The 13,679-nt window shown below is 42.4% G+C and overlaps 2 protein-coding genes across 2 annotated transcripts; both read left to right on the top strand.

Moving 5' to 3' along the window:
* The first annotated feature begins 1,679 nt into the window (after positions 1–1,679).
* LOC104450874 (protein MITOFERRINLIKE 1, chloroplastic) lies at positions 1,680–3,216 on the top strand. The gene has a single exon (XM_010065579.3). It carries the CDS (start codon positions 1,966–1,968, stop codon positions 2,947–2,949), a length of 984 nt encoding a protein of 327 aa, XP_010063881.2. The 5' UTR covers positions 1,680–1,965; the 3' UTR covers positions 2,950–3,216.
* Positions 3,217–4,654: 1,438 nt separating this feature from the next.
* LOC104450873 (L-type lectin-domain containing receptor kinase S.6) lies at positions 4,655–6,821 on the top strand. The gene has a single exon (XM_010065578.2). It carries the CDS (start codon positions 4,687–4,689, stop codon positions 6,781–6,783), a length of 2,097 nt encoding a protein of 698 aa, XP_010063880.2. The 5' UTR covers positions 4,655–4,686; the 3' UTR covers positions 6,784–6,821.
* The last annotated feature ends 6,858 nt before the right edge of the window (positions 6,822–13,679 follow it).

Here is a 13,679-nt window from a genome sequence, read left to right as displayed (position 1 = left end):
GGGAAAGGAGTTAATACCGTAATACGTATTTCATACTACGTATGCATGAGATGACCAATAAGAGTGGCAAAAGTTTGATCTCAACTTTTTATGTCGTGTGAGACTCTTGAGGAAGAGAGTTCCTCAATTTCTTAGTCCCCTCATGACTCTTACTTATTCTCAAGATTTCTATTTAGTGTTTGCTATCTTAGGATGTTGCCAATGGTCATGAGTTTGATTCGATCTAATGGGGCATTTCTAGAAAAGCAAGTGACTGAAATTGAGAGTTTGAAGAAAAGAGGAAGATCGATTTTGGAGAATCACATTATAGTTTTGTATTCACCGGTTAACCAATTATGACTGTCTTTGTAATAATCATAATTGTGAATACAATATATATATCATTATTTAAAAGAGATCAAGAGAGATATAAATGTGATCGATCGATCTAGGTACCGCATACTAAATCTACTCGGAGTGTGATGCCCATTATGAGCTGCTATATATTCCTAACGGATGTATGGCAACGAGCTCTCAAAGTATCTTGGTCGCACGGATTATTCACCGGTATGAATGTTGCGAGAGAGGAAAAGAGGATTTTGTTCGGCCCAAGTGAGAGTCTATGATGGTTTTTTCTCTGATAGGGCTGAGTAGGGCCTATCCGCCCATGTTGGTTTTGCACCACCATGTGCGAGTGGGAGATGATGGATTTATGAGATGGGCTTAAGGCCCATCCGCTCAAGGTTGGGCCCAAAGGCCCGGCCCACGGGAATAAGGCCCGTGGAGGGGGAAGGTATAAAAGGGAGGAGAGAGAGAGAAAAGGCATCAGTTGGAAATAACGTACGTTTTTTCTCCTTACGCTCTCTCTCTCCCAAAACGAAGAACAAAAGAAGCATACGGCGCACTTTTCTTCCCTTCAAGTCGTCATCGGATCGAACAGGACCAGAATTTCTTCCTCGATCTTCGGCATTGGTGTTTAATCTGTGGCTAACAAGGTACGCTCGACTCCGTGGTGTGCTTTACGATCGGTGATACGTGTTTTTCCCGGGCTTCGTCTTCCGCATTGATTTAGGGGTTCGATTTAGTGTCGAACCGGTTTTCGGGGATCAGTCATTCCCAACACTAACAACTCACCGCTAGAGCCTTCACTTAAATCGCTAGTAAGTGCGAGTTTTGAACTTTCGACCCTTGTGATGAGGAGGAGCTCTCAACCAACGCACTTACCCACGGATGAATACTTTTCCATTTCATCATTTTCTTTTTTGTCAACAATGAACCATTCACAATCTTTGTCAATTCATTCATGGATCCATCATACTCTAAAAACACTTCACCATTTTCCAATGATACTAGTTGGAATTTTAATTATTAAAACCATTTTGAGATATATATATATATATTTTTAAATCGAGAACTTTACACGACTTCATTCGTTTATCAAAAAATGAACAATTTAGAAAATGTTCTCTTGTATCATTTGAAATAATTAGCCATAACACATTATATCTAAACATGGACACTGGGCAATAAAAAGAAAAATCATTCATTTTTTATCGTAAGCGATAGTTAAGAAAATTACATTTCAAACGCTCCATTTTTTTCGAGATGGAAAGAGCCTGGAAAAACGACTCCTCGCTTTCCACGAAGCAAAAACGACTTGGCGTTGCACACCTACATAAAACGCAGCGTTTTGCGCCGTACCTGCCCCGAGATGACTCCCGTCCCCTCGCTTCTTCCCCACCAAACCAGAGCCGAAGATGGAGGGAAGGCTCTCTGCATCGCTGGGCCTCCCATGTCCGGACCCGACCCGCCACCCGGTTCCGCCCGAATTCACGAGCCTCTTCACCCACTTCACCTCCCTCGTCTCCCCTCCTCCGCCGCCCTCCTCCGCCCGCCCCAAGCCCGCCGCCCGTCCCGCCGCCGCCCCCTCAATTTCTCCTCCACATCCTCTCCCTCGAAACCCTAATCCGCCCCCAACTTCTCCAAATGGGCCAAGCCCCCGCCGCCGCCGCCGCGGTGAGCAGCCCCGGGGGCGCGGTCCATCCTGAAGAGCCTCTCCGTCCTCGAGCGGGCCCTGATCGGCGCCGCCGGGGCGGGATCGCCGGCGCCTTCACCTACGTGTGCCTCCACCCGCTCGACACCATCAAGACCAAGCTCCAGACGAAGGGCGCCTCGGAGATGTACCGCAACACGCTCGACGCGGTGGTCAAGACGTTCCAGTCGAGGGGCATCCTGGGGTTCTACAGCGGGATCTCTGCCGTCGTCGTCGGGTCCACCGCCTCCTCCGCCGTCTATTTCGGGACCTGCGAGTTCGGGAAGTCGGTCCTGTCGGGGGTCGAGGATTTCCCCGCCGTGCTCATCCCGCCGACGGCCGGCGCGATGGGGAACGTCGTGTCGTCTGCCATCATGGTGCCGAAGGAGCTGATCACGCAGCGGATGCAGGCGGGCGCGAAGGGGCGGTCGTGGGACGTGCTGCTGCGGATTCTGGAGAAGGACGGCGTGCTGGGGCTCTACGCGGGGTACTCCGCCACGCTGCTGAGGAACTTGCCCGCCGGCGTCCTGAGCTACTCCTCGTTCGAGTACCTGAAAGCTGCGGTCTTGAGCAGGACCAAGCAGGCCAATCTGGAGCCCCTGCAGAGCGTCTGCTGCGGGGCGCTGGCCGGCGCCATATCCGCGTCGCTGACCACGCCCCTGGACGTGGTGAAGACGAGGCTGATGACCCAGGTCCATTCCGAGGCTACTAGTAAGGCCGCGGCGGTGATGTATGGCGGGGTCGCCGCCACGGTGAAGCAGATCCTGAAGGAGGAAGGGATGGTCGGGTTCACGCGCGGGATGGGGCCGCGGGTCGTCCACAGCGCCTGCTTCTCCGCGATCGGGTACTTTGCATTCGAGACGGCGCGGCTCGCGGTTTTGCATCAGTACCTCAAGCGCAAAGAGGCCCTGGAGTTGGAAGCCGCGGCTCCCTCGTAGATTGCTTGTTCTTCGCAAGTGGTCTGCAAAATTTTTCCCCTGGCGTTATAAGTACAATGAAAGTTTTCATTTTTTAGGCCATTGTCGAAAATTAGCATACAGGTTCTGGAGCTGTATTGTCTTCCTTTCTTCTTCCTGTAAGTTGGTGTATTCATTTCTGGCTGGTTTTTTCCAATTTCATTCCAGCTGTTATCTATGTTGTGGATGATTAACTGAAGAATTCATTGGAGTGAAACCATAAAACCTGCCATTTTTTGCTGTTCTGAAGCCACCCATGACCCACATTTTCAGAATTTCTCCCTACCATTTTGTTGAACTTGCTCTTTCTTCTGACTGGTATGCTCAGCAATGATCTGAATGATCTGAAGAAAGCGCAAGGGAACGGAGCACTGCCTCCAATCTGAACATGTACGAAGATGCTGCTAAAGGGGTAGTGGAGTATTGCCAAGTCGGATGCAAAAGTGGTAGATTTTCCCCCGCATGCATACCCAACCCAACCCAACCCAACCCGTAAACTACTCTGCTGTCTCTCCCAGGAGCAGAAAAAGAAAAAAAAAGGGCACAAAATCAGGAGCTAATCGTGGCAAGGAATAGTAATCCTGTTTGCTGAGGCTTTTGTCCTGTGTTTAAAGGGTAGGGTTCAACTTTCGTTCTCTCGGTCCTTGAAAGGAAAGAGCTAAAAGAGTGGGATGCCTAAGGGCTGGCACACGGTTCTTTCCCGTCCCGCTATTCCTTGGTCGAGGAATACGGAATATCTGGTGTTACAAACCTTTTATCCGATCTAAGCTAGTAAAAAACAGTTCATCCAGACTTGCACCCTATCCTATTCTAATAACCTAAACAAAGATATAATGTCATCAAAGGCATGCGGAGCTCTTGCTTAGCCTTCCCTTCCTCGCCGGTTCTCTAAGAGGTCTCAAACTTTTTGTGCAATGCCCTACGGTTGTGGAAGCCTTCCCTAACCTCTTTCTTTCCCTATCTCGTTGCATTGGAAAGCGTTCAACTTCAGGTTTCATAATTTACTTTTGAAAGATGAAAATTGGGAAATTCTGTACTAGTACAATTTTGACCATCCGAATGAAATACATAAATTGTAAGCCGCCGTAATCAGCAACTGTCAACGCAGCTAAGAGTAATTATCTATACATAAGCCAATCCGGAACCCATGACATAAAGAAAAGCAACCAATTAGTCGATCACTAACCATGGTTATAAAACAGGGACTTGATGTGAGGCTCCTTGCTATGATCGATCGAGTGGCATGACGTGCGAAATATATATATATTAGATATGTACTTATATAGCACGTAGGCATCGGAACTATTTTAGTCCGATAAAATGAAGATTGGATTAAATGCAATTTCTTATAGACAATGAGATCACAATCTTTCATGAGAATTCATTCAAATCTTTTGTACGCATCTATGAAAATGCAATTCAGCAAAATATATATCTTCACCTATCGATATCACGGACTGTAAGATTTCCCGAAGAAGAAAAGTCACATCTCCCTGTGCTCTCTGGAATTAGCGAGGGAAAGGAAACGGAATCGAGACCGTCGGATCAATCTCGACGACCCTTTTTCTCGTTATTCTGTTTCAATTTCCCGCTCGATTCTCGTTCGGATTCTCTCTTTCTCTCTCACTCTCTCTGCTTTTCCTTCGCTAAATCCCATCATAGATCGAATCTTTATTCACTGCTCCTCTTCTGCATATTCCCCTGTTCGTTGTACAAGCGATGCCTTCTCGTTTTGCCCAGCTCATCTCCTTCTATCTCTCCTTCTTCCTCCTCCTCTTCGCGCCGCCCTCGGCGTCGGACATTTCCCTGCACGCCCGCAACGTCACCCTCTACGGCGAAGCTTCCTTCGGCGACCATTCCATCAGCCTCACGCGAAACCTCAGTCGCTGCGCTCCTTTTTCCTCCTACTCCTACTCTTCTGCTTCCAGCGGCATCAGCAGGGCGTTCTATGCGCACCCGGTTCGCTTTCTTGATCCTTCGTCGAACTCTTCCGCGTCTTTCTTCTGCCGCTTCTCATTCGCCATTCTCCGCAACCCCTCGTGCCCTTTCGGCGACGGCCTGGCATTCTTGATCACGTCCGACCCCGATTCTTTCAGCCCTCAGGACGGGTACTTGGGCCTCCCTGCGCCGGCATTCGGATCCCAAGAATCGTCCTTCGTGGCTGTTGAGATGGACACGAGCTTCGACCCTTCATTTGGGGACATCAACGGGAACCACATCGGCATCGATGTGAATTCGGTGGATTCCCTGGCTTCAGTTGATGCGGTCGCGAGAGGGGTCGATCTGAAAAGCGGGAAGCAGATCACCACCTGGATCGAGTACAGGAATGCGGTCAAATTGGTCCGCGTTTGGGTCAGTTATTCGCATATCCGGCCGATAAGTCCTGCACTGGTCGCACAGATTGATCTCTCCACGCACTTCAAGGAGTATATGCACGTCGGGTTCTCCGCATCGAATGGCAAGGGTTCCGCAGTTCACATTGTTAGTCACTGGAGGTTCAGGACTTTTGGGCTTTTGCCGACTTCGGCTTCGGCTAATGACAATGTCCACGAAGGGGAGTGTTTAACGTGCTCAACCGAAGATTCAATCATTGATATGGACGGCTCCGAGTCTGGTCGCCGTGACGCAGGGACAAAGACAAGGGACATGGCTCTTGGACTTGGAGGTTTAGCAGCTTTTCTAATTTCCTTGATCTTGATTTTGAGTGTGGCTAGTTTTTATCTGATGAGGAACTCAAGGCAGAGAAAGATGAGAACCCAGGCAGGCCCGATATTCCAATTGAACAAGGTCCCAACCAGACTCTCGCTTGCAGAAATCAGAGCCGCCACGATGGGATTCAGCAGGAGCAAGATCATTGGCGAAGGCGCATCGGCCACCGTCTACCAGGGGTCTCTGCCATCTGGCGGGACTGTGGCCGTCAAGAGGTTCGACCGCGAGAATCGGATCTCGAATTGCCGGTGCCCATTCACGACTGAGTTTGCCACCATGGTCGGCTGCTTGCGGCACAAGAATCTACTCCAGCTTCAGGGTTGGTGCTGTGAGGGGAACGAACTGCTCCTGATATATGAATACATGCCCAATGGAAGCTTAGACACGTTCCTTCACAAGAGTTCGAACTCGGTGAAGTTCCTTTCCTGGGAACAGCGGAAGAAGATTGTCCTCGGAGTCGCCTCGGCCCTTGCCTATCTACACGAAGAGTGCGAGAGGCAGATCATTCACAGAGATGTGAAGAGCTGCAACATTATGCTCGATTCGGAGTTCAACGCCAAGTTGGGGGATTTCGGCTTGGCGGAGGTGTACGAGCACAGCTGCAGGACCCGGGCAGTGACCATACCGGCGGGGACGATGGGGTACTTGGCACCCGAGTACGTGTACTACGGCGTGCCCACGACGAAGACCGACGTGTACAGCTTCGGGGTGGTGGTGCTGGAGGTCGCCACAGGGCGGCTGCCGGTGGATCGAGGCGGGGTCATCCTGGTCGACTGGGTGTGGGGCCTGTGGGAGAAGGGGAGATTGATCTCAGCCGTCGATCGGAGGCTGAGAGGGCGGTTCAACGAGGCCGAGGTGGCGAGGATGCTGAGAGTGGGACTCTGCTGCGTGCATGCTGACCCTGAGAAGAGGCCTACCATGAAGGAGGCCGCCAGGATGTTGAAGGGAGAAGACCCCGTGCCGCGTTTGCCGCCTCGGAAGCCAACGGTGAGGATCCGGTCAGTCTTGCCGGAGCAGTCCAGGGAGATACTGGCCAGCAGAGGGGATCAGAGCCCCGGCGTGTTGGATGACTTGCCGTACATGACTCCTAAAAGCCATTTCGGTTAGTTCTTCCGATGCGCCACCCTTCTCTAATTTCGCCGGAGAGAAAGCGGATCGGATTGTAGAAACACTCGTTTCACTTTTCATCACAAGAGCATCATGGACTTCCAGGATCATTCCTAGAGACAGACTGAGTTAACGATCTATGACAACCTTACAGATCTACTTGACAATATTCAATCCATATCGCATTCCTTTCCTAGTACACTACCAAATTCGTGGAGCAAGAGTTCAACTTCTCCATCCCTATCGGCATGCTTCGTGGCGTCCCTTAACATTTGATACCACGGACTAGCCTAAATGTATGTCAAGTTGTCTCTTGAAATCAACGTCGAGTAGCTAACTCCGATTGGTTATTTCGGATTGAAAATTGCCGTGTCCATTGAGAAAGTCATCGGTGACCTGTTCAATATATGACATTATGTGAATGATGTGCACTCCAATTTCTAATGCAGGTTGGTTTTGGATTTGAAAACAAAGGGGTTTCGTTTGTTTATTTTGAAAAAAAAAAAAAAAAATTCGTATCGCGAGTTTTCTTCTATCTATACGACCCTATTATAGAGCCAATTTTTGAAATTGGTGTTCTGAAGGCCCCCAAAATCCATAATGTTTTCTTGATGTTAAAGGAAGATACGATTATAAATTTCTATTGAAAGGTGGTACGCCCTTGATGTAGGTCAGGAATACCTATATTTTTCCGTTGACTATAGCGATTATTGCAATATCCTCAATCTTGCGCCTAGCGACGTGTCAACAACACATTCGATTAAATGTATATTTGTTCTTATGGTGGATGCCGATATATATTTGTGTGTGTATGTGAGCTCACTAGAAAATGAAAATTACTTAATTAACGGCGAAATGCGACTCTTCTTAATTTGGGGGAAAAGGGTTTTTTTATTCATTCGGTAAATATCTAGCATTTTGGGAAAAAAATAGAGAGAAAAACTTCCTATCGGTTCTACCATACTAACCTTGTTTGTTTCAGTGCACGTGCCATGCATCGATTTTCATTGATCTCTTCATTTCCTAGTGAAGTTTATCATATGCAAATTTGGTAGATACCCATAGACCTTAATAAGATGGACACATGCTCCAATTGTTTCGTGAAAAATTAATAATTTAGAAATTACTTTTTTAAAGACGATCGTTTTGTGTCGTTCGAAATAATAAATCGATGAAAAAGTGGTTTCATTATCGATGGCAATTTATATTTAAATATTCTCATGAATGATTAAAACATTTTTTATTTGTTCTTTATTGTAAATGATGTAAGGAATTATTTTTAAGAGGAGATCGGTCATATTTTGCAAAATAAAAGGAGCCTCAGTTTCGGTTGGGATTGGGATGATAAAAAACAGAGGCATAGATAGTTAAATCATGAAAATTAGCGATACTGATTTGACGAAATTTACTACATGCATCCTCTATTTTCAGTGTTAAGACGATTGTGAGACTATGAGAGATCTTGGAACTTATGTCTTTCGTAGTAAGGGCTACTTAGATAATGTCAACTTATTTCAAATTCCTTTCTTTCAGATTTTTAGAACATGAAAAACGTGAAGTGAAGTACGTTATTGGTCGGTGCATGTAAAGTCAAGGAATTCATGTCCTTTGTATTTAGGTTAAAGATGTACGAAAGGCTTACATGAGCTTTGGAATCTGCGATTGAAACTATTCACATGGAAACACGCTTTTTACTGTCTCTCAAAAGGATAATGTTAGAAATATAATGGGATACATTTATTTCACAAAAAGTTTCTTGATAAAGGAAAATATATCATTTGAAAATAATTAATTTTTATATGTTTGGTTAAAGATGTATAAAAGTTCTGGTGAGCTTTGGAATTGGGGGTGGGGACAATTCACGTGGAAACATGCTTTTCACCGTGCAATCATTGCCTCTCTCTCAAACGTACAATGTTAGAAACAGTGGAAGTGCATTTGTTTCACGAAAAGTTTCTCGACAAAGGAAAATTTTCATTTGAAAATAATTAATTTTTAATTGTTTGGCTAAAGATATATGAAAAGCCCATATAAGCTCTAGAATATGCGATTGGGACAATTCACATGGAAATGTGCTTTTCACCACACAATTATTCCATCATCTCCTCTCTCAAAAGAATGATGTTAGAAACATTATGGAGGTGTGTCTGTTCCACGGAAAGTTTCTCGGTAAAGGGAAGTATTTTTCTTGAAAATAGTTAATTTTCGTATATTTGGTTAAAGATGTATGAAATGCCCATATGAGCTTTGGAATCTGCACTTGGGACAATCCATGTGGAAACATGCTTTTCACCACGTAGGTATGCCATCATTTCCTCTCTCAAAAGGATAATGTAAGAAATAGAATAGGAATACGTTTGTTTTTAAAAAAAAAACTTGATAAAGGGAAGTATGTTATTTGAAAATAATTAATTCGTATATGTTTAGTTAAAGATGCATAAAAGGTCCATATGAGCTTTGGAATCTTTGGTTGGGAAAATTCACGTGGAAACATGCTTTTCACCGTGCAATTATGCCATCATTTCCTGTCTCTCAAAAGGATAATGTTAGAAACAAAATGGGGGTGCATTTATTTCACAAAAAGTTTCCCGGAAGAGGGAAATATTTTATTCAAAAATAATTACTTTTCATATATTTGGTTAAAGATGTATGAAAGGCCCATATGAGCTTTGGAATTTGCAGTTGGAACAATTCACATGGAAACATGCTTTTCACCATGCAATTATGCCACCATCTCCTCTCTCAAAAGGATAATGTAAGAAACCAAATGGAGGTGCATTTTTTTTTATGAAAAGATTCTTGATAAAGGGAAGTAGGTCATTTGAAAATAATTATCTTTTATATGCTTAGTTAAAGATGTATAAAAGGTCCATATGAGCTTTGGAATCGACAGTTGGGACAATTCATGTGGAAACATGCTTTTCGACAGGCAATTATGCCATCATCTCCTCTCTCTCAAAAGGACGATGTTAGAAATAAAATGGGAAAGTGTTTGTTTCACAAAAAGTTTCTTGATAAAGAGAATTATTTTTCTTGAAGATAATTAATTTTCATATGTTTGGTTAAAGATGTATGAAAGGCCCATATAACCTTTGGAAAATGCAATTGGGATGATTCACATGGAAACATGCTTTTCACTACACAATTATGCCATCATCTCCTCTCTCAAAAGGATAATGCTAGAAACAAAATGAGGGTGTGTTTGTTTGATAGAAAGTTTCTCGATAAAAGGGAAATGTTTTTCTTGAAAATAGTTGATTCTCATATGTTTGGTGAAAGATGTATAAAAGGTCCATATGAGCTTTGGAAACGGTGGTTGGGACAATTCACATGGAAACATGCTTTTCACCACACAATTATGCCATCATCTTTCTCAAAAGGATGCTGTTAGAAATAGATTGGGAATGCATTTGCTTCACAAAAAGGTTTCTCAATAAAGGGAAAAAAATTCTTGAAAATAATTAATTTTCATGTGTCTGGTTAAAGATGTATGAAAGACCCATATGAACTTTAGAATATGTGTTGGGACGATTCACATGAAAACATGCTTTTCACCGGGCAATTATGCCATCATCTCCTCTCTCGAAAGGATAATGTTAGAAACAAAATAAGGGTACATTTGTTTTAAGAAAAGTTTCTTGACAAAGGGGAATTTTTTTTTTTTAAATAATGAATTTTCAAATGTCTAATGGTTTAAGGAAACTGATTTCCTACTTATGAAAAACATTTTTCATCCAAGCCCGTTATTTTCAGTTCATGAAAAATGTTTTTTTTTTGTAGATTGATTAGTTTTCCGTCAATCATATATCGAAAAGTTAGAAAATAATTCTTTAGAAACATTTTTCCTTCAAACAAATAGACCCATTCATTTATATTGAACGATGTGAGACTTTGGCCTACCTACATGACATAATATGGGAATATTGTAGCTAGGTATGAGATAGACCCCACCTCGCGGCAATGCCTCCTATAAGGAGACGAGCCTTTGGCAAAGCGATACAAATATGACTCCATGTCTTAAAGATTGGGGTGTCACTTGTGATATCTGCACATCGTTCTTCACATGTTCATCTAGATGCATTGGACCTTGCTTTCCATTTTGTAAGGCTACCTAGCTTTTACCTTACTTAACATATCTTTTCATCATTTATGGTGAATAATCAATTTGATTTCCCTTTTTGATTGTTTTGTAGGACTTTCAAAATTGATGTACAACATAAATTTTAGGGTTTTCTTTCCTTAATTAACTTCATATAACAAATAAAATATATCACATTATGCAATTTCTTTATTTATATCCCAACATCCTCGTGGGACTTCATTTATTGCAAATGACTAGACCGCGAAGTCTAATCACAATAATAACCATAAAGCCAAGTCGCTTTTTTTTTATCTACATGTCGTTGTTTTAGTAAATATTTGAGCATCGTCCAAACTCATCTTGTTCTTTCTATACAACTAAATTCAAATTAAATACTCTAATTTTGTTATTTAGCATCCTAGATAATCAAATTTAGAAATTTTGTTTGAAAACCAAAGATCAAGTAATCGGAGCTAGTCTTGATTTTTATTCTTTGCCTTATCCAAGAAGGAAAAAACAAATAGGAGCCAGTCTTAAGACAAAGGCGAAAGAGCCGAGAAAGACGGAATACACGACGTCATACAACTTATTTTATTTAATCAAAAACATCCATAATGGAACTTCAATTATTGAAAAATTGAAAATGACATGACTGCAAAGCCTAATCACAATAATAATCACGAAGTCGAGTCTTTCCTTTCAATCTATGTCTCACTCTTTTAGGGAAATATTTGGGCGCCGTCCAAACTTGGGTTATTCTTTCTAAACGACTAAACTCGAATTAAATACTCTAATTTTGTTATTTAGCATATTAGATAATCAATTTCAGAATTTTTTTTTTTTTGGGAAACCAAAAATTAAGTAATCGGAGCTGGCCTTAATTATTCTTTGCCTTATCCAAGAAGGAAAAACAAATGGGAGATGGTCTTCAGAGAAACGTGAAGAAGCCGAAATAGACGGAAGATAGGGCCAAAAAAAGAGCGGGGGCTCCACGTCATCGCGGTGGGGTCCACCCGATTGATGAGATTCGGGATCGATTAAAATCACTATTCCCCACGAGCGCGGGGCCCACCGGAATCTGATCCTCTTCAATGTTTAATCGATCCCTGCCGACAACCCCCGGCCCCACGCTGAGCTGTCCGGATGGGGGCCGTTGGATTTTGCGATTCCCGCCGTGTCGTGTAGTTCCGGACGAGGTCGTTTCACGTGGAGGCCTCGTTTCCATTCGTTTTTCCTTTTCCCACGTTTGCACGGAATTCGGAGTATCTGACAGATGACGCGACAAGACTGCTTGCGTCACGCGTTCTAACATTTCTATAAAAAAAATCGACTCGAATGATTCTTAAACAGGAGTCCAAAACTTTTAAGATAAGGGTTGATACCCTAAAAATTTTAAATTATTATATTTGTCATAAATTTACTTCAAATTTTTTTTTACTACAAAAAATCTCAAACTAATATACATTTAATAAATTTACTAAAAATTGATACATTTATGACAAATTTACCATTTAACTGTTTAATTATTAAATTAAATGACACGTGACAGTTGACTGATATACTAATTTGAGATTTTACGTTCCGTTTGTCGCAATTTATAATTTTTGTGATTTTTTTGTGATATTAATCCAATTTAGCATATGTATATTTGTCACAAATTTATCGGTTTGGGTATTTTACAGTTGAATAAATTAGTTTTGGATAAATTTATCATAAATGTCATATTTTTTTGGTTTTTTTTGGTCAGTCGAAGTAAATTTGTCACGTTTGTATCAGTTTGGGGTTTTTCATAATCAAAAAAATAGTTTGGAGTAAATTTGTCACATATGTACCATTTTATGATTTTTAGGTATTAACCCCTATCTTAATATACAATATAATCTCTGAATTTTTAAATGATTAAATATAATATTTAAAATTTTGGTATAAGTTCGATTTAATCCATGCATTATATAAATATATTCAATATTATTTTTAAACTTGAATTAATTAAATGACAGTATTAAATATTTTCATATAATCTAGAAATTAAGTTGAATATATACCAAAAGTTCAGAATTATATCGAATAAATTAAAAGTTTAAGTGTCATAAGAGTAGTGAATTACAAAAAAGATAGTACATGAATTATGTGATATAGAAGGGGGCGTTTGTACGATTTTAACGTGACATTAGAACATGGAGGTCATCAAGTTTTGAATGGCGATTTTTTTCCTCCTCTGGCAGCGTACAGCCGATTGGAGCAAATATCTAGGAGGCCAGAATCCAATTTCACGTTTGCGTTTGCTCCCTTCGAAGGAGAAAATATCTTGAGCGAGGTAGGCCCGACCTCGAAGAAACATCGCGAGTCCAGGACTCGAAGTGGGGCTTTCGCGTTCGGTCAGAGACGAGAATTTTCCGTCCCGGTTGCATTCGCCATCGACATCGTCGGTGTCCAATTTGAATAGTGGGGAAGGACGTGTTTGTTTTTGTATGGATTTGCCAAGGGGACTTAGCTGCAAGGCTACTTGATTTCCAAACAGCCCCACAAAAAAGGAAGAAGCATAAATATCAAAGTAAAATATTAACTGCTTTGTGATGCTGGTAGCCTTGTCAACCATGCGGGCGAACCGGTTAGCTTTGAAATCGTGACTTGTATTGAAAACTTTTCGATTTTTCGATTTGTTTTTTTTTTTTTGTGATATTAACAAGAGGTTTAGCGAAAAAAAGGGAGGGTTTGTGAAAATTGCAATGATAAGCAATGGGAACCATCTAGATCAGGAACTGATCGGATCGGTTGTTCTGAACTGTTTTTAGGAGGACCGGTCTAGTTCTAT

Source organism: Eucalyptus grandis, chromosome 6 (genome assembly GCF_016545825.1).
Source record: "Eucalyptus grandis isolate ANBG69807.140 chromosome 6, ASM1654582v1, whole genome shotgun sequence".
Classification (NCBI taxonomy): Eukaryota; Viridiplantae; Streptophyta; class Magnoliopsida; order Myrtales; family Myrtaceae; genus Eucalyptus; species Eucalyptus grandis.
This window is presented reverse-complemented; position numbering and strand designations above follow the sequence as displayed.